The 22,643-nt window shown below is 37.6% G+C and overlaps 1 protein-coding gene across 1 annotated transcript in view; it reads left to right on the forward strand.

The window, feature by feature from the left end:
• Window positions 1-22,643, forward strand: part of CCT1 (chaperonin containing TCP1 subunit 1) — a 184,686-nt gene that overhangs the window by 111,862 nt on the left and 50,181 nt on the right. Inside the window, exon 9 of the mRNA XM_090375994.1 lies at window positions 12,520-12,643. Within this exon, the coding sequence (XP_090232120.1) occupies window positions 12,520-12,643 (124 nt within the window). The remainder of the gene's footprint in view (window positions 1-12,519; window positions 12,644-22,643) is intronic.

The following is a 22,643-nucleotide window of genomic DNA, read 5'->3' on the forward strand; positions in this document are numbered from 1 at the left end:
ATATAACACGAACCGAATTCGCTTATGCACAATTCACCTTTGTGTTTACAAGAAATGGCAGTTGAACACAGAATCACCCCAACCGAACGCAACACGATAGGAATGAAGAGAAGATTCTGAAAATGTATTTATGTTTTTTATATCAGTGAAGGGGAAACACATTTCACCATAATAACGTAAAAACCAACACAATTCGAGCTATCGGTATAATCGCAAATGCAATTAGATCGAGCTTACTACCAGTTTATAACAGATTCCACTAGCAGAAATGCAACTGGAAATTGTTTTTATTGTTTTATGGTAGTAACCCCTAGAAATGTGCTTTAGTAAAATGTGAGGTGTTAATAGTGTATCTCAGCCTTTACAGTGTTGTTTATTCAGTTGCTACACACGCGCAGCTTTGTTTATGCGTATCAAGCGTGCCTCCTCGTTTTGTAATTGTGCTTTGTTCCCTAAAAATGAGTAAAATACTTAAAAGGTGTGAAAAGGAAGCATCCTGGTGAAGATACTGCAGAATCAGAGAGTAAAAGAAAAGCAATACCGATAAACAGAGGCGGACTGGGTCAAAAATTCTTACCTGGGAAAATTTATAGTGGCCTCATGCTATGGTTTATGGCCAAAATCACACCAGCCTCTGGCCCACCGGGGTTTCCCCGGTAAGGCTTATGGCCAGTCCCCCTCTGTCGATAGAGAAAAAATATGAAATTGTAAAGCTTTGAGCGAAATGAAAGACCATGTGATAGTGCACGTGCTACAGACCTAAATGAGGCAACACCGAGAATTAGAAAGAATGCAGAGAAAATAAAAACAACTTTCATAGCAGGAACAACTCAGTGTAATTAAAATCCATTAGATTAAGACACAAAGAATTGGAAGAGATGGAACGCTTGTTTTTTATTTGATTTTCTATCCAAACAGATGACAAGTTTGCTTACGATAAAAGTAAAAGCATTAGCAATATTTTATTACGTAATAGTCGTAATAAGATGCGTAAGTATTTTATTACAATTATTTATTGCGTTTGGTGATGTTTTGGTTACAAATGTGTGTTCAATCTTGGGTGGTCGGCACCTAACCCTATTTTTGCCATAGGGCCTGTTGTTTATATTGCACGATTTTGCATTGCACGAGGGTTTCTAGGAATGCAACTATCATGCTATACGAGGACTGACTGTACTAATGAGCATGTATACCCTTCCAATGCTGTATTTGTAGACACGGCTGATGCAATACTGCGCAATCACTGTCTAATGCAATAGAAGCGTTATCTGATGCAATACCTTTGTTTTGCGACAAACAAAATGACTGTAATCAAACAATATCCTATACGTTTCACTACAAATGTTACTTGTCTTTTTTTTTAGGTGGTCCAGTTTTTTTGTCCGCCACTGTATACGACCGAGTTTTAGAAGGATTGAAATCAACTAAGTTATCTTTCTCCCTCTCACTGAGATCAGCATTTAAGGAAGTGGATATTCGAGAAGTCCAAGTTGTTTGTGCACAGTAAGGTTTCTCAAACTGAAAGGTGGAACGCCATGTGCTGTCATCAGCAAAACTGTGGATTTCCAGTCAATGCAAGAAGGTCATTAATGTACAAGAGGAAAAGAGTGGGAAAAAGAACTTAACCTTGGGGAACACCGGTATTAGTGGAGAAGTTAGAGACAATGAGCCATCTACCATCACCTGCGGTCAGAGAGAGAACTGGATACCCAATTACAAAACACTGTTGGCAAACCACAAGATGGAAGCTTATTCAGAAAACCTTTATGCTGAACACAAATGAAAGCCTTTGAAATGTCAAGAGCAACTGCTTGAGTTTCACAAATCTTCTCCATTGAATTTGTCCATTGATGGGTAACATAAGTCAGAATAGCACCAGTGGATCGATACTGACAGAATCCATACTGGTGATCATTAATCATATGGAAGGTTTCGAGATAGTTGGGAGTTAATTGTTTTTTCCATTACTTCAGAAAGAGTAGAAGTGCAAGGGAACGATGTATGGGAAGGATTTGTCACCCTTTTTAGGAACTGGCTGGATGTGGGCAAATTTCCAAGCAGAAGGGAAAACACCTGTGGAATAAGAAAGTGAAAAAAGGCAACACAGAACAGGAGTAAGTTCAGGAGCATAGTTTTTGAGAACAAGTGGGAAAATTCCATCAGGACCTGGAGCTTTCTTAGCATCAAGATTGTTAAAAATCCTTTTGACAGACAACCACAGGAGGCATTGAATGGAGTATACTGGAAATGGTAGGAGGTGGCTTATCAATATCATCAATACATGAGTTAAAAGAAAAGTGGGATGTTAGCAGATCTGCTTTATCTTTGGATGAAGTGTCAATAGAACCATCTAGTTTTGACAGACGTGGAAAAAGAGTTGGGCAAAAGTTACAGCCAATAGCTTTGTCAAGAGACCAGAATGCTTCACTACCATTTGGACAAAAAGCAAATTTTGTACTCTTAGCCTGTTCAAAACCTAGTTTGAACTGATTAATAACTGCTTTACACTTGTTGCGAGCTTTGGTGTAGACAGAAAATGAACCTGGAGATTTGGATACAGGCCAGTTGTGATATCTAACATTCTTATCTTGAACAACCTTAGCATATTTATGTGAAAATCAAAGTTTAGAAAAAGAATGAGATTTTAAGGTGTGAGTGCTCAAGAATAATTTCACTAACAATCTGAGCAAACATCGATATCAGAAGATTTGAAACAGTAATCCGACAAAGGAAAAGAAGAAAAATTTTGCAGGTCATCCCATTTCGCATTCTTGTAATGCCAAACAACACGAGGTTGAGAATGACTTGGAGAGATAGGCGCCACTGGAGAATAGATCATCACCAAGTTGTGATCTGAGGTGCATAGAAGATCACTCACCTCAACCATGTACTTAGAAGGGTTGTTTTTGAGAATAAGATCAAGTGTGTTGGCTGTGTGATTAGGATTATTTGGTATTCTGGTAGGTAAATGAACAATGTGTGCAGGGTAAATAGTAATTGCAAAAGCCTCAGCATCTCAACCAGCTGGGTCAGTGGGACTAGAAAATGGAAGCCAGCTGGAGTTGTGGACATTAAAATCATCAAGGAAAATTACCTCACTGTTAGGAAAGTTGGACTTAGGACTGAAATTAAGTTCTCTTGACTTGAGCATAATCATTTAAATCAGTTCCATCAAAGTTTTAGACTCCAAGGTTGCAAGCCCAGCTTGGCATACCTGAGAGAATAGCTGTGATGCTTCATGGATCAGACTTACCATCTGTGAAGCTTATCTAAGTTATTCTGAAGAAGCGTAGCCTGACTTGCATTCTTAACCATTCTTCTGACCTTGATATTATCTAGAGATCCCAAAATTATATCCTGTGTTCCCTCATTGTTATCACCAAAGATGATCAGAAGCAAGAACAGCCTTACCACCGAATCTTGCGAGGTCGATACCTTTGACTCTGGTCTGCTCTGCAGAATGGCCATTGATAACACCTCTGCTTCCTTTTGTTTACCGTCAATCAACCACAGGATCTTGTCCGCAATCCCAATAGACTTCAGCTTCCGTAGTGATCTCCCAATAGTTGGCACATTATAGCCTTAGATGCTAATGCACCATAAAATCCTAAAACAACCAACCAACCAACTGGCCTCCCATATGGAACTGTGTCAAATGCTTTGCTACTAAAGTCCAAAGGTATGATGTCAATTGTTTTTTTCATCCAACTCCTGTGTGACCACACCATAGTAATTTGTCAAGTTGGTCAAACACTTACAAAGTCATCATGTGATCCATTCAGGATATTATACCTTTCAAAATTAGCTTGTAAAGTATTTTTGACCACAGGCTTAATAACTTTCTCACTGACTTTAAGCTAACTAGTCTATAAATATATTCTGTAGGTTTGATGCATTCTTTTGAAGCCTCTTTTCAGTATAACAAGGTAAATACCATTAGTATTTGGGGTCTTACCCATTTAAAAGCTAAATAGGTTTTTTTTTTGTTGTTGTTATTGTTGTTAGATTCATGTTGTGTAACATGAATATCAGGTATTTTAACACAGTATCTTCCACTCTAAGTCCTCTATTACAGCATAATGGTCTTGCTACTTGTCACTCATTTGAGGTGGTCTGATTTCATTTCCCATCTGACTGGCAGAATCAGTTCTCTCTCTGAGGCTGTAGTAGCCACTCAGGTAGGAATATTAGTAGAATGTTTCCTACTAATTTTTATGGCTTTTTCAGCACATACAGTGGTACCGTGGGTCACGAACAAATCGGCCCACGAACACAATTTCCGAACAAATTTTTACTTGGCCCGCAAACAATGCCTCGGTGCACAAATGCACAAACATGGCTTTGGTGCCATGTTTTCGGCTCGCGAACAGCATCAGTTGTACTCAGGTTTGCACGCTGTGAACATTGTTTGTCGTTGTGTTGTTCTTGATACAATTTTTTTTTTTTTTTTTTTTTTTTGCTTTTTGCATTAAATTAACCCTTATTATGGCTCCCAAGAAAGTGAAAAGTGTTAGTGACAGTGGTGTAAAGAAGTCTAAGCGTATTACAGTAGAAACGAAGAAGGAAATAATAACTAAACACGAGAATGGTGTTCGTGTTTCCGATCTCGCCAAGCAGTACGACATGGCTAAATCTACGATCTGTACTATTTTAAAGAACAAAGATGCGCTAAAGACGGCTGATGTGGCTAAAGGAGTGACTACGTTAACGAAGCAAAGGTCTCAAGTGTTAGAAGAAATAGAAAAATTATTGTTAGTTTGGATTAATGAAAAGCAGCTTGCTGGAGATAGTGTTAGCGAGGCCCTAATATGCAAGAAGGCTTCACTTTTGCACGGTGATTTAGTGGCGAAAACGCTGAATACAAGTGATGCCTCTACTTGCTTTAAATTCGTTGACGAATTTAAAGCAAGTAGAGGTGGTTCGAGAAGTTTCATTGATGAACTGGAATTCATAGTGTTGTTATGCTTGGAGAGGCATCTAGTTTGGACAAAAAAGCAGCAGATGCCTATGCGGAGGAATTTGCAAACTTTATCAACTCTGAAGGTTACGTACCGCATCAAGTTTTTAATTGCGATGAAACGGGACTTTTTTGGGAAAAAAATGCCAAGAAGGACCTACATAACCCAAGAGGAAAAGTCACTGCCTGGCCACAAACCAATGAAGGACAGGCTTACACTTTTATTGTCCGCTAATGCAAGTGAGGATTGTAAGATTAAGCCTCTTTTAGTTTACCACTCTGAAAATCTGCACGCTTTTAAACGCAATAAAGTGCTAAAGGGTAAACTTCCGGTATTGTGGAGAGCAAGTAGCAAGGCTTGGGTAAAAAGATTACTTTTTATGGAGTGGTTGACTGAAGTTTTTACGCCAACTGTCAAGAAATACCCTGAGGAAAATAATTTGCCCCTTAAGTGTCTGCTGGTTATGGACAACGCTCCTACTCATCCTCCAAGTATGGAAGAAGACCTTGATGTTGAATACGACTTCATAAAAGTCAGATTTCTGCCTCCTAACACCACTCCTCTCATCCAGCCCATGTACCAGCAAGTAATTTCCAACTTCAAGAAGTTATATACAAAGGCTCTTTTTTTCAGGTGTTTCCAGGTGACCAACGACACGGATTTGACCCTGTGTGATTTTTGGAAGGATCACTTCCATATCCTCCACTGCATAAACCTCATTGACAAGACATGGAACAATGTCTCTAACTGCACATTTCAATCTGCCTGGAGGAGACTTTGGCCAGGTTGTGTGCCTGATAGAGACTTCGAGAAGACAGATGTAACTCTAGTAAATGAGATTGTGACCATTAGCAAGAGTTTGGGCTTGGAGGTCAACGAGGAGGATGTGGTGGAGCTGGTGGAGGACCACAGACAAGAACTCAACACAGAAGAACTTGTTGAGTTGCAACGTGAACAGATGAAAGTTATGCGGGAGGAGCACTCAGGAGAGGAGGAGGAAGAGGTGGTACATGTTTCAAGTGCTGAGATCAAAGAAATTTGTAGCAAGTGGAGTGAAGTGCAGGTTTTCATTGAGAAGCATCACCCTAACAAAACTGTGACCAGCAGAGCAGTGGACATTTTAAATGACAATGTTGATGTCCCATTTTCGGAACATTATCCAACAAAGAAAAAGACAAATGTCTCTGGATCGTTATCTTGTGAAAACACCAGCCACCGAGCTAGCAATCGAACCACTTCCCAGGATACAAACAAGAGAAAAAACACCAGAAATGCCCGACGTTATTATGGAATGGGACTTCACTTCAAAGGAGTAGTCTTCCTCCTCCTGCTCCTCTACCATCTACCTGTGCCAGCAACTATCAACCACAAAGGTAAAGTTATACTGTATGTTTTATATTATGTATTTTTGCCACACATAAATCCATAAAGTCAAAAAACAATATGTTTCTGAGGCGGGCGAATGGATTAATTGGATTTGCATTAATTTCAATGGGAAAAATTGTTTTGGTTCGCGAACGGAGTCAAAGAACGAATTAAGTTTGTGACCCGAGGTGCCACTGTACATGTAAATAAGTCCATGATCATGCATGCACATACCCCCCCATAAATACATAACATATGGGGGGGGAGGTCAAAGTTTTCATTGCAATATAGATCCCAAAGGTTTTTGTGAAAGACAATATTGCCAATATGTGCTGTGACTTTTGTACGTTCACAGAAAATTTCAGGCTTATAACTGTTCTCCTTTAGAGAGGGTGTTGAAGTATAGTGTTTATTGTCCGGCGGCACCAGGAGTTCCCTCCACAAACCATGAGGTATACTGTGTGTCACAGTACAAACTCTGTAAATGCCAGAGGTAGTGTAGGTTTTAATGTAAATTTGTATAGTATAGTGTAGTGTAGGTGTTGGATTATGTTGATCTATTGTTTCTCTGGCATTTAGCTGCCCAGGCCTCCAGTAGGAACCAATGTTTCCGTTGCGTCCACTGCTTCAGGGATACAGCTGGGTATTGTAGGAAAGATTCTGGCATGGGCAAACCCTGAACTGTACCTGAGCTTGCCAGGGAGGGCCAGTAAAAAGGAAGGGAACAGTGCAAGAAAATGAAGAAGTGATATAAAAGTAGTCTACCTGGAAGAAGGAACTCAAAGAGGTAGAGAGGCACCTCTGTGGAGGAACCCATCCTCCAGTGGGGAGGACTGTCAAGAGAAATGAAAGGTTTGTTGTGGTAGATCCCACCAGGTGAAAGTGGGGATGGGAGAGAGAGGGGTATTTGGGGAATTTATGCATAGGTCTAAAGCAGTCTACGTGGGAGGACTTCACACTGAAAGCAGTGTCTCTAGAGCCATTACCACATTGACCAGGCCAGCTGTAGCTAGTGTCAGCATATCCCATGCTTTGCCACCCAAAAGGGACAGTGTAAGCAAGGCAGGGGAGTTTCCTGGTAGGTTGCCCCCCCCCTCTGTAGTCAAGTGGGGGAAGGGGGGCCACTAGAACAGAATGCCTTTTATTCATTTCAGGCATTTTTTTTTTTTTTTTAAATGCAGTCAAACTTGGTTATAACGAGGTCACTGCTGTTACAAGTAAAAAGCCATGATGGTTTTAATTTACGCGTATTCCCATACAATCGCTCACTGTTATAACAAGCTATAACTGTACTACATGGATATACCGAACAAATTTTGATAACTATGCAAACATTCTTAATTGCTTGGGTAAAAAAAAAAGGTAAAAGTGCAGCCATTATCAACTCACTGCATGATGGAAGCCTCCTCAACAATTCGTATTGAGGGAAATGGACCATAATCTGCCACGCTGGTCCAGTGCGGGTTGGCAGATCGACCATATTCAGCAGTCAGGGGCTTGAACCCCGGTCTACTCAAAGAGCGTGCGCTACTGCACTCCCGCTCCTGAACACTTGGCTACGGAGGCCTCGGGTAGTCGAAAAAAACCCAATTCTTGGAATAGTCGGAAATGAAAAGGGCAGCTTAGCTTTATGATCATCTGCATCGGATTAGCAGCCAGTTTATGACTTTGTTGTTCCGGGGATGGGGGCTATACAATAGTGCATTGGTGTTCCATTTGTCACATTACTCTATTTACAGATTGTCTTGTATTTGCTGAACCATAAATTTATTTCGGGACTTCTAAGAACTTTGTATGCATTTTGGGACTTAAAGAACTTTGTATGCATTTTGGGACTTTAAGAACTTTGTATGCATTTTAAAGTAAAATCAGTTAGAAACGAACCCTTCCTTTGGAAACATCTTTACTAACAAAAGAAGGCATCTCGCGATTTGCAAAAAGTTGAAATTATTTGTGTATTAGAATGTGGTGCACAAAATGTTGGAGTGTAAAAAGTTTTCTTTGAATAAAGATGATAAATTTACATGTTGGCACTGGAAAAGAACATAACTGGAAAAAAAAAAAAAATTTTTAGAAAGTGCGAGGTTACAATCATTGATGAAGCATTGCTTCAATGGTTCACCACACAAAGTGGTGGATTTTCAATAGACGGTCTGACCTTGAAGGCTCAAGTGGAAAAATTTGCTAAACAATTTGGATGCGACAATTTTATGTGTAACAACAGTTGGCTGGATCGATTTAAAAACCTACATAACATTGATTATGCAAAAATTAGTTCTTGTTAGTATGATGACATGCTGGATTGTTCATAACTTAGATCTGTAGTTGAGCAACAGCATCTGAGGAAACCACACTCCAGCTCCATATGTTATTAGTGGGAGGAAAATAGCCTTGTTGAAGTGTGGAAGGTGAATGAAGATGGCAACTGTTGAGAGAATTATGTAATTGAGTACCTGCTTTAAATGGATGTCATTAATGGAAGAATTGTTTGGATGTCACCAAAAGTAATTCATGAGGACAGGCAGCAAATATATGGGAATCTTGTCCTTCATATGCCATGATCAAAAACTGGATTGTAGAATCTAAGTGTTGAAGATGCACCCCACAATGGGAGGCCTGTTACCATGTTGACACCTGTAAATGTGGATGCCATTAATGACCTGATATACAAGACCACAGAATAACATTTTACACACTGAGACAACATTAAACCTCTCTCATGAGCAAGCTCACAATACTTTGGTGAATGTTTTAGGAATTCTTTTAGGTGAGCTCCTAAAGTGCTGAATACAGATCAGAAGTGGGAAAGAGTGAGGCATTGTAATGAGATTGTGGAGCATTTTGTAGCTAACAGTGCTCAGTTTCAACATGGATACACCATTTAACCCTGAAACAAAAGAACAATTAAAACAGTGGAAGCATCCCTCTCCTAAAAAGTTAAGTGCAGAAGTCAGCTGGGAAAGTCATGGCACCTGTCTTCTGGGATGCAGAATAAATGATAGTGGTTGATTTCCTGGATTGAGGTGCCACTATCAATGCTAACTATTATTTTAACCTACTGAGATGTTTCTGCAAGGAATTGAAGCTCAAGAAGCATGTGAAATTGGCCATAGGAGTTATCTTGCATCAAGATGCACTGGTGCACACTGTGCATTGGGCAATACTGAATGAGTATTTTGCATCTACATTCACACGTGAGGAATCATTACAGTTTGAAAATGGAAGAAGGTTATCAAATTGTAGCAGTGTGCTTAATGATTTTGTAATAACTGAGAGCAAAGTGGAGGAGAAATTGTTGAAGTTAAACATAAGAAAGGCACCTGGGGCGGATGGGATCTATCCAGTTATATTAAAGGAGGCGGCAAAGCAACTAAGCAAACCCTTAGCCATAATTATGAGAGCATCCTTGGATTCAGGGGAGGTTCCCACGGACTGGAGATGTGCAAATGTATCCCCAATTCACAAAGGAGGTTCGAAGGGTGACACGAATAATTACAGACCAGTTAGTTTAACTTCTGTTCCGGGTAAAATAATGGAGTCACTGGTTAAAGATGCATTGCAGGATCATCTAGACAAGACTGCAGCAATAATTCAGACACAGCATGGGTTTGTTAAGGGAAAGTCTTGTCTGACAAATTTGATTGGTTATTATGATGTGGTCACAAAGGAACTGGATGCAAAAAATAATTTTGATATCATATACTTGGATTTCAGGAAAGCTTTTGACACTGTTGCGCATGGAAGACTACTGTACAAATTGGAGCAGAATGGTATTAAGGGTAAGTTGCTACAATGGATAAAAGGATGGTTAAGTGGGAGAAGACAGAGGGTGGTAATCAATGGGTGCTGCTCTTCGTGGACTAATGTTATTAGTGGAGTCCCACAGGGTTCGGTGTTGGGGCCACTGTTGTTTTGTATATTTATCAATGATATTGATGACGGTATATCAGGCTTAATGTCGAAGTTTGCAGATGACACGAAGGTTGGCAGGGTTGTTAATGACAGTAATGGCAGTGTGCTACTGCAACAGGATCTAGATAATTTGGGCAGATGGGCTAAGAAGTGGCAACTGAAGTTTAACCTTGACAAATGCAAAGTACTGCATATGGGTAGAAGTAACCCCAGAGAAACGTACCAACTGTGTGGTACTACACTTAAGGTGGTAGAAAATGAAAAAGACCTGGGAGTAATTGTGCAGTCAGATATGAAGTTTTCTGAGCAATGTAGACAGGCTGCTAGGGCAGGTCATGGGGTTTTGTCAATGATATATAGGAATTTTGCTAGCAGGGAAAAGGAGGTGATTGTCCCTCTGTATAAGGCAATGGTCAGGCCACGCCTTGAGTACTGCGTACAGGTCTGGAGGCCTCATTTTAGGAAGGATGTAGATTTGCTTGAGCGTGTACAGAGAAGAGCAACACGATTGGTGAGGGGAATGAAGGGATCCTCTTACCAAGAGAGGCTTAAGTTCTGCAAATTGTAGTGGCTGGAGACTAGGCACCTGCGCGGTGATCTGATTGAGGTCTATAAGGCCTTGAATGGGTTGAGCACGCTGAATTCTGATGGGATCCTCCCACTTGTTCAGAATACGAACCTACGGGGACATAAGTTCAAATTAAGAAAGGATAGATGTAGAATAGATGTGCGGAAATTTGCCTTTAGCCAGCGGGTGGTTAATTGCTGGAACAAACTTCCATCTGTCGTTGTGGAAGTTGATAGGTTAAATAAATTTAAGGAGGAACTGGACAGGCAATTGGAGGGTATGGTGTGATTTTTTTTTTTTTTTTTTTTTTTGGCTGATGCTGCATAAGCTCCTACACTTGCTTTCTTGCATCAAGTGCCACTACTACTACTACTACTACTATACCATGTTACTCAGTTTTAGCTATTATGGCATCTGACCTACTCACTGGATTTGGCTCTTTTGGACTATTTTCTATTTCCAAATCTCAAAAAGGACTTGAAAGGATAGAAATTCGACAATGACAGTGCTTTGATGGATGCAGTTGAAAAGTGGCTTGAGTCAAATTCTTGTCAGTGACATGCAAGCTCCATATAGTGTAAAAGTGGAGGCCAAAGGGCATAACTATTGGAGGTGCTGCCATCTGTTGTAAAGCCAGCACACTTCAGTAATTGAAGGCTCAAGTGGAAAAATTTGCTAAACAATTTGGATGCGACAATTTTATGTGTAACAACAGTTGGCTGGATCGATTTAAAAACCTACATAACATTGATTATGCAAAAATTAGTTCTTGTTAGTATAATGACATGCTGGATTGTTCATAACTTAGATCTGTAGTTGAGCAACAGCATCTGAGGAAACCACACTCCAGCTCCATATGTTATTAGTGGGAGGAAAATAGCCTTGTTGAAGTGTGGAAGGTGAATGAAGATGGCAACTGTTGAGAGAATTATGTAGTCATTGAGTACTTTCTTTAAATGGATGTCATTAATGGAAGAATTGTTTGGATGTCACACATGCATATAATTAGGCTTAATTTGATTTGGCATTTTTTGCTCAGTGGCAAGAGATTTACAGAATTTGCAATGGAAAAATCAGAGAGACAATACTTCTGTCGACAACTATGGATATTTTCAGTTGTGTGGATGTAGATGAAGACCATGGCTGCTAATATCATGCTGGACACCTTGTGACTGAGCACACCTGGTTTGGTGTTAAAACAGGTTTTGGCAGCTACTTTTTGGAGGAATGGTGGTGAATTCCAGTTGACTCCTACCAGAAGTTGGTAGAAAGTATACTCATGTTTGTGAAAAGGAGTTGGTGGGGGGGGGGCTGTTTGGGAAAAGAAGAAAGTGCTGAGGTTATAAAAATTTTTGTCTTCGGAGATGTAATTTGAAACCAGCAAGTATAGCTATTTCCAATTATTAGATGGATGATTTTGATTATTCCTATTTCAGATAAAAGAAGTTGGAATGCTTCTGGGAGGTTGAGTGATGAGTGCATTTCTTTGAAATGCAATCAAGACAGAATATCATGCTGACATCTTTTCTTGCAAGTGCCACCAAAACAAAACTTAAAACTGTCTTGAAAAGCATTCAGTTTCAGAAAAATCTAAATCTTGAATTGCTGGATTAATTGCTGCCTACCTGTATTTGTTATTTTTTTAATATTTTATTTTTATTTTTTTATAGCTGTCTGTGACTTCTAATCTAGTTATATTCCTGTATTTTATAATAGCTCATCTCCTTCAGAGCATGGCAAATATGGATGGAGAAGAAAGTTTTGATGTTACCATGCTGGGAGAAGCAGAAGAAGTTGTACAAGAAAGGATATGTGATGATGAACTAATTCTTATAAAAGGGTAAATGAAATGTATTTCTTTTTCGTTTTTTGTCTATTTTTATTTTTAACTGCCTACCACATATTACATTTATTATGCAACTCTATCTAATAGTCATGTTATATTATCACCTTAGAATATCTGCAGAGAAATGTTAAAGGATTACTTTGGACAATCTCTCAACATGATAAGCATAGTAGTGATGGGCGTAATTGAGAGTCATTGATTGAGAATGCCATAAAAGCAACATGTAGTGGATTGTGCTTTTCTGCTGCCACTGATGTTGGCTTTTCTACTATTTTTTCTTATTTATTTTAATATATATATATATTTTATTTATTTATTATTATTTTTTTAAAATATATTTTGATTACTTTTTATCTCTCTGTATAATTTTGGATTAATTGTTTTACACACGCACACACAAGTGCATGCTCGCGCGCACACACACACACACACACACACACACACACACACACACACACACACACACACACACACACACACACACACACACACACACACACACACACACACACACAGGGTGGCCATAATTAAAGTATCCCTATTCAGAGCTCTCTGTAGCTCTAAGTAATAAGCGCATTGCCACCAAAATTAGTAAGTAAACTATTGAAGACATGGGGAGAAGGATCCCATAAAAAAAAAAAAAAAAAATTAGTTCCAAAATCTGTCTATAGGGATAATATGGCACTGTACAAGAGGAAAGACATGACGAAGTACTTACCAACAAATAAAATAACTAAGACAAACCTTAATGAAATTACAAATTTTTATTTGTGCCCTTTGCAAAAAAAACAAAGAAACTGAACTACGCTGAAGTTTTAAATCCAAACTAAAAAATAAGACACTAAGAGCAGAAAATTTTCAAAATTTTGACTTAATTTAATTTTCCCAGCAGCAGAGAGCTATAAAGGCACATCGCAAGTGTATTCTGTAAGTTTACTGTTAACAATGCATCTCACGCTGCCTGATCGCGCTTTAATTGCGAAGCTCTTCTACATTAATGGATGCAATTCAGCAGCTGCTCTGCATGAATTTAGATGCTATAAGAAATTATGTCAAGGCTCTTTATCAGCTTCGGCAGTTAGAAGGATGATTAACAAATTTGGGAAAACTGGGTCCTTTGTTGTTAAACCTGGAAGAGGAAGGAAGCCTGTTTCACATCAGGTAGCAGAGGAAGTTGCAGTGGCTATCGTCTAGCTCGCTACTCCCCGTGCACTGCTACTAGTCTAACTAGTAGCAGTGCACGGGGAGTAGCGAGGCAATCGGATGTCCCATATTCCAATGTGTGGAAAATTCTTCCGAAACTAATCCACTATTATCCATACAAAATCAGGCACCAGCAGCAGCTGCAAAGAGATGATCCTGAAAAACGAATGCCGTTTTCTCTGTTTTTGGCCAGAATGGAAATGGATGATGCTTGGCCATAGAACATTCTTTGGGGAGATGAGGCCCATTTTTATCTCGATGGGACTGCTGAATATGGGCTTCAGAAGCACTGCATTCTATTCAGCAAATCCCATTGCACTTGCCGAAAATCACTGTCTGGTGTGGTGTGACTTCAAATTTCATCCTGCGGCCATACTTTTTCGAGGAATTGCACCCAGCAGGGACAGTTACCTGTTTCTTTACAGCACAAAGATATAGTTACATGCTGAGCAGTTTCATTATTCCTCAACTGCAGTAAAGAGGAGATGAGACAATTTGATGAGCCTGGATGAGACAATTTTATGCAAGATGGGGCTCATCCTCATATCCTACAACCAGTACAGCAGCTTCTCTGGCATCACTTTACTGCAGAAAGAGTCATTAGTGATTTGTTTTCCATTGCATGGCCACCATGTTTGCCTGACCTTGCGCCATGTGATTTTTGGCTGTGGGGTCACTTCAAGGCCATGTCTATTGAGGAAGTGTCCCTAACCTGGCTGTCTTAAAGGACAGTGTAACACAGCATGTGTGGAACATTACTCCAGAGATGTTGCATTCTGCATCAAACGCAATTTCTGGTCCAGAACAGTGGTAATCACATTGAAAACCAACTCCATCATCAGCAACATCATCGACCATCAGGAGTAAATTGTGAGTGAGTTTGGAGCTGTGAAACAATTTTCTCTGGCAGTTTAGTTCAGTATCTTTCTGTTTTTTTTGCAAAGAGCACAAATAAAAATTTATAATTTCATTAAGGTTTGTCTTAGTTATTTATTTGTTGGTACTTTGTCATGTTTTTCCTCTTGTGCAGCACCATATTACCCTCCCCCATTGGCAGATTTTGGAACTAATTTTTTTTTTTTTTTTTTTTTTCACTTCTTCCCAATGCCTTGAATAGTTTATTTTCTAATTTTGGTGACATTCTGCTTATTGCTTAGAGATACGAAGAGCTCTGAATAGAGATACTTTAATTATGGCCACCCTGTGTATATGGTGGAGCAAACAGAATTAAACCACAAGTGGTAACAGCACTTTTTATGTATATAGTTCCAGGCAATACTTCCACTTGGTTGCTATTATTGTCAATTTCATAATAAATTATTTTGATATTGAAATGATTGATGACACTACACAGCATGATTTTTACCTCCAGCAAATCAATGGTTGTTTCTGGTCAAGTTTTATGTATGGAATTTAAAATCAATCATAAAAATTTCCTATCACATCTCAGTTTTAAGATATTGATAGATAACTGGATTCTGTACAGATATCATTACTGTTTGAATTACAATTTTTAAACTTATTAACTTTTGGTTGGTTTTGTTTATTGGGCTAAAAGTTAAGCAAGTACATCATTACTGTTCTTGTAATATAGTATATTTTGATTTTGATGCACTTTTCCAGACAAGTCAGTATTTTTATTAATTTTATTACACCATTCAACTGTTCAATATTTAATGTATGATAAACTACACTACAAGAATTCACCTTCTGTTCAAATTTACCAGTTGCTTTTATTGTTTTTAGGTTAATGCATTGTTACAATAGAGAAGACAAAGCACAGAACTTGCATCAATCATCCTGGCAACTTCTGCTATGTTTGTGGACACTTAATCCCAAAAACTCAGAGGAAGAAAATATACAATGTCACAAAAGTTGCATATTCATTGTACTTCGGCTGCAAGATTGGTGACCAAGAAAAAAAAATGGGCTCCACATACCTGTTGTATTACTTGTACAACGAACTTAAGGCTGTGGTTATATGGAAAGCTGAGAGCATTACCTTTTGCTATCCCTATGGTGTGGCACAAGCCAAAGAATCATTTCGACGACTGCTATTTCTGCATGACAAAAATAAAAGGTATTTCCAAAAAGAGCAAGCACTACATCAAATATCCCATCAGCAATTAGGCCAGTGCCTGTGCCACCAAAATCTTGGGGTATTGGAAGTAGTCATGAAGATACAGAAGAAATCATTTTACCAGATGTCACGGAACCATGTACTTCACATGATTTGGACTACGAGCCAGAAAAAGGAAAGGCCCCACGCTACATTGAACAAGGAGAATTAAGTGACTTGATCAAAGACTTGGGCTTACCCAAAGAGAAGGCTGAATTACTCGGATCCAGACTACAACAGTGGAACTTACTTGCGAAAGGTACAAACATTACAATATACTATAAGCAAAATGAAGAGTTTCAAGATATTTTGCATTGGAAAACAACGTGTGCCTGCAAAGACGTCATTGTTCTTATGCACGAAGTGAGCATTGATCACAATACCTCTGAATGGCATTTGTTCGTTGATGCATCAAAGCTAAGTTTGAAAGAAGTATTGCTTCATAATGGAAATACTTTACCATCAATTCCTCTTGTTCGTGCTGTTGGCGTTAAAGAAACTTATGATAGTATGTCCCAGATTCTTGCTGCTATACATTACAATGACTATGGTTGGAATATTTGTGGTGATCTCAAAGTGATTGGACTGCTTGTTGGGTTGCAAGGTGGTTTCACTAAATACTGTTATTTCCTGTGTTTGTGGGATAGTCGTGCAACAGCCAAACACTACGTCATACAACACTGGGACAACAGAGATGAATATATTCCAGGCAAAAGCAATCTAAAGTATGTTTCATTGGTTTATGCACAAAAGGTTTTTCTTCCCCCTTTAAACATCAATCTTGGACTGATTAAGAATTTCACTAAGGCACTGGATAAAGAAAGCAGAGGATTTGCATATTTACTGAAAATGTTTCCAAATTTATCTCATGCAAAGTTGAAGGAAAGAATTTTCATAGGTCTTCAAATAAGAAAGCTCCTAAAAGATGAAGAATTTCAAAGAAATCTGAATGCTGTTGAACTGGCTGCCACAGCTTTGAGATCTTTCAAGGCTGTGGTACACAGATTCCTCAGAAAGAGAAAAGAAGAGAACTATGAGCAACTAGTGACAAACTTGCTGAAATGTTACAAGATCATGGGGGTGCCGAATGTCATTGAAAATGCATTTCTTTCATTCCCATCTGGATTTATTTCCTGAAAATTTAGCAGATGTTAGTGATGAACAGGGAGAGCACTTCCACCAGGACGTATCTGCAATGGAAAAACGATACCAAGGTCACTGGGACTCTGCCATGATAGGAGATTACTGTTGACTCCTTAAACAGGAAAGCAATCTGGAGTATAAAAGGAAATCATCAAGTGGGAATCATGTCTAAGTAACATATATTGTGTGATAATTACAACCACGTATGCTGATATTGTATAAAAACAAAGAATTTAAAAAATGCATATATCTTTTGATGTAGATGTGACAGAAGTAAAATATTGACATTTTCATAATCAGGACATTTTGTTCCGAATAACCAACTTTCATTCCAGAGGTATGACAGAAAAAAAAATTTTTTGTCTGGTAGTGTAATCGGCATAAGTGAATGACTGATTAGTCATTCACTTATGCCGATTATTATTCATAGGCTAATTTGCATGTTGTGTGGGATAAAAAAAAAAAAAAAAAAAAAAACCCAGAGAATTCACAAGGGAAGCCCTACTCCCTCCACAGGAGAATGGCTAATTGTAGCCTCGGTTGAAGAGGACTTCAGAAATTCTCCAGTCATCAACAGGAATCTAACCCAGACCTCTCCAAACAAGTAACAAAACCACTCTAAAGTCTTGAAGAAGTGCGCAAGGAAGTATGAAATACAGACGCTTGTTGATTTGAAAGCAAGCATTAAACAGCACGTAGCCAACATCCCCAATGAGATGCTATGCAAAACTGTTTCGCACACAGTGCTCCATTTTCAGAATGTCATCTCATGTGAAGGAAAGCACATAGAACAATATCTGTAGATTTCTAAGTTCTGATATTAAAATCTAATCCCAAGTTGAGTATTCCATCTCATGTTTACAGTGCCAATTTCTCCCCCAGTGGCAGAAATTTGAACTAATTTTTTTTCTTCTACAGATTGCTTCCCCATACCCTAAGTGACATACCCACAGATTTTCAGTGCTATTGCTAACCATTTTGACACTGAATAGAGAAACTTATTTCCTTATTCAGTACATTTATTATCACCCAGTACATTTATTATCATTCTCTTTAAATTGAACTTGTAATTGAAAATGATTTCATATTCCTCATTATGAATTCCTTGAGGGGAAATTGTTGCCCCCCCCCCCCCCCGGTACATTTATTATTCTTTTTAAATTGAGCATGCACGTATCCCCCCCCCACACACACACACAGTATAAACAAATTGAATTACATGTGCACCTATAATGCAAGTTAGTCACGCGAGTTCTCTGATTTTGCATGCAGTTTCTAGGAAAGTGAATAGAAATATAAAATTTAAAAGGTCCCAGAAAATGGTATAACAATACTGAATTTTGTAAGACACTGGCAAATTTATATTGTATTGTTGTTTGCTTGTAGGGTTTCAGTATTTTATTCAAATAATATACTAAAGTATATTATACACATATAATGCTGTGTCATTGGTTGGGAAACTGTAGTGACTTAGAAATGCATTGCATTTTGAATAACTCGATATCAAATCGACAAGGATAAACCCTACACCATTAGGAAAATATAGCATAAGGAGGATGTAGAGTTGGATGATTATAGAGCTGGCGGTACTGATACCTATAGCAGCTACAAGATATAACAGCTATAATAGTAGCACAGAAAAGGTTAGCTTGGCAAGCGCCTGAGTATGATAAATCATACTCAGTCCCTGTTACTAGGAAAGTAAGCAACAGAGACGAGCAATTTTTTGTGTATGTGAATACAAAGAAGAGGAAAATGAATCAGATCAGAGACCCTTGTGTTGTAATGAGTGTGGAAAAGTCTGAGATAAGACAATGTTGCTAATGAAATGAACAGGTACTCATATTAATCTTTACGGCTGGAAAGATTATGTTGTAAAGCAGTACTGAAACTATAGCAGATTGTTCATTATAAAAACTTTTGAGCCTGAGAGCAAGTAAAATTTCTGGAGTTGATGGCACATGCCCAGTAATTTTGAGGGAGGTGAATAGGGATTAAACATTAAACAATTAAGGTTAATTGTTTTAAACAATTAAGGTGCATTAAACAATTAAGGTTAATTATTTACTCAGGTGTGGTTCCTTTGGTCTGGAGAAGTGCCAACGTATTGCCAATAAATAAAGGTGATTCTAAAAGTGAAGCCAGTAACAACAGAACTGTTAGTTTTGCTTCAGCGATTGAAAAAATCGTGGAGGCAAAGGTAGAATGCAGTACAGGGGCATTTAAATAGAAGTGGAATTCTGAAGGATAGACAACACAGTTTTATTAAGGGAGAATCATGTTATCCAAACTGTTGACTATTTTGATATTGTTTATTGGGATTTTAGTAAAGCAGTTGTCTCAATCACTTATGAGACTGTATGGCAGCTATACATTAGGAGGTGGAGGGCTGTGATTAATGGTCATTGTTCAGACTGATAAAATGTTAGCAGTGGGTCCACAATGATTGTTTCTGGGACCATAAACTCATATCATAAGGAAAGAGGTTTAGAGTATATCCTTGCTGACCGGGCTAGCTGGGTGGGTAAAGTACCTGCGTTGCAACCCAAAGGTCATGGGTTCGAATCCCGCCTCGGGCTTGGATCAGAGTAGGGCAAAAACTTTGGGAGGTGCATTATGGCCATAGAAGCCGATGTGGCAAAAAAAAGAGTTTATCATGGGTAGTTTTCTTTTAGCCAGTGAGTTCATTATTGGAATAAGTTATTTTTGTGGGTTGTTGAGGCTTGACAGCTTAAATAAATTCAAATGTTACTTCATTGGGGAGGGAAACATAGATAGTTTGTTTTCTTTTATGTTCAGTTGTCAGTACACAGTGATCCCTTCAGTATTTCACCATTTGATAATCATTACCATAGCATTAGAAACAGTTGATCAAGTAGAAATAAAGCTGGAAAGTAAACCAAATTGGTATATTGGGAAGTGTATAAAAACTGTTGCAAAATTAAATGCAGATGTTATCAACCAAAATCCACTAGATGACTGTTAGCTCATACTTGATTCATTGCATGAATGTTTCATAGAACAATCATCCTCTGAATTGTGCTGTTCTTGCAGGTGCATTATTCAGGAGCATGTTTCACAGACAGTGAAATAGCAAAAAAAAAAAAAAAAAAAAAAAATTCAGTTGTGGAAGAACAAAAATAGCAGATGTAGTTAGTGATATTGCACAGATAGAGGAAGAAGAGATGAGATTCTGAAAAATGAACCATTTTCAATTGCTATGGCAGTGTGATCTTTTGTTAAAAAAAAAACAAAAAAAAAAAAACGAGTAGTGGGGGTATTAAGAGGAATTGAGCACTTGTTGGTAATACTGTACTTATCTTATTAATAAGCATACTGTACTGATAAACAATCCTATGTCTATATTTTAGTATAAAATGTATGTTGTTAATGAAAGCACTTTTTCCAAAAATTCAATTTTCCTCCTGTTTTATTTTTCAAATGCATAAAACTCCCCCCCCCCCCCTTTTTTTTTTTTTTTAAACTGTTTTGACCACTTTTTAAAATCAGAAGTTTGTAGTTTTGTTTAAATCAGTAAAGATATTGTTAAACAAATTTTTGTAGGTATCTATTTATCAAAAAAAAAAAAAAAATATATATATATATATATAATAAATAAATAAATAAAATTTTAATGCTCAAGTTTGATTTCACCAGAACTAATTATCATTATGATGATATGCATGTCTATTGCTCTGTATCCATCCTTTCCTTAACAGTTATTAAGGAACTAATTAATGATGGATATTGAGGAGCACACATCCATGTGTGTGGTTGAACAGGAAAAATTTCTACCAAAAAAGCAACAAGTCAGAGAAATGTTATATCAGTGCACTTAAAGATGTAATGAGATTATGTTACGAAAAATTGTTTTTAAATAACTTCCCATTGTTATGAGCATTTTTCAGTGTTACATATTGTTGATCAGGAAAAATAAATAAATTAAGAATAGCCATACATGGATGGGTTATTAACTTTTAATACTATTAGTTATTTCTTAATGACTTTTACTCATTTTATATCATATTTTTTGTGCTTTGCTAATTGAATGAAGCTATGGTATCCTGAGGTATTATAACTGCCTGAAGGGCATAGTAGCAGACTGTGGTCTTGTTTTTTTTTTTTTTGTTGCAAGGCTGCAAAAACAGAAAAGTATTAGTTATAAAATTTATAGTAGAATGCAAAATATTTTCATAAACCTATCAACTTACATTCTCATATAGAACCTTATTTCCAATTTCACTGATTTTTCAAGTTCTGTAAATAATCTTCATGAGCTAACCTGAATTTATTTTGAATGTATTTGTTGTTTTTGTCAAAACACAATTTTTCTGTTGATTATTTGATTTTTAGCATCAATGACTGCATATCATCCCTAGGAATCATGACATTTGGAAGTCAAAAAAACTTTTGCTTTGTAGGTTGCCGGGATAAGTTTCTAAAATCCAGGCTTCTTGGAAAACCATAGAACACTTTGTTATAGCAAACATGGTTAATTTTAATCTGACAGCAGTGGTGTCCCAAATTGTAACACACATGTTTGGAATAGGGTCCAACAGATCTGCCTATTTCTTTTTTATTTTTGAAAAAAGTTTTTGGCTTTTAAGTCTGATTGCATTATATCAGTGCCTGTCCTTTTCATAATGAATTGAAATACTTATTCAATGTTTATCACTTATTATTTAAAAAAAAATCAATTTCTTGAGAAAACACTGTGCTGTTTTGTTTCTGTCTTTACTTTCTAAGGACACTTGTACCTCCTGAAACACTTGGGCTTTCACTTTAGAAATGACTATGTTATCCAATAATTAACCTATAATTATTAATATTTTTAAATTAGATAACACAAGGAAGGCATATCTGCTTTTCATTAATAAGTAGAGGTCATCCTTGGTACCAGTTTCAGAGCTAATTAGTTTCGTTCCTTATTAAGCAACAGATACCCTCAATTAGTGGCTCTATTTCAGTGGGAAATAATTGTCTTGAATCTAAATGAGCAACCATGCAGAAGTAAAAACTTATGATTGAAAAAACTTTTGTTATATATCGGGGTGGCCAATTTAATTTGTGATGCGATCTACTTTTTTTCTTCAAAATGTGCTGCGATCTACCATCTCAAGAATTTCATTTCACACGAGTAAAAAAAGTTAATCAACACACATTGAAAAATGTTGTTTATAAATTTTAAAATTAAATGCAATTCAGAATTCTTATTTTAAATTCATACATACATAAATTTTAAATTTATGTAATGTTTGTATCTTTGTGTCATCTGCCAAGCTTTCAAAATCGGGGATATACTGTGATAAGGCCAACCATAAAGAATCTTCTGTTTGCAAGTCTGTAAGAGTAGAGCGATTCTTCGTCTTTCTTTGTTTCAAATACGAAAAGGCCGATCCACGTAGATATGTGGAACCAAAACAGGAATTTAAAAGTTCACTGCATTTTTTTACATTTGTGTACTTTTCTCGGCAAACATAATTCTAAAAGTCTTTTTCTGATGATCTGGCTTTTAGAAAGATATCGTTT

This window comes from Mastigoproctus giganteus, chromosome 6 (genome assembly GCF_048544385.1).
Source record: "Mastigoproctus giganteus isolate SK-2022 chromosome 6, ASM4854438v1, whole genome shotgun sequence".
Taxonomy (NCBI): Eukaryota; Metazoa; Arthropoda; class Arachnida; order Uropygi; family Thelyphonidae; genus Mastigoproctus; species Mastigoproctus giganteus.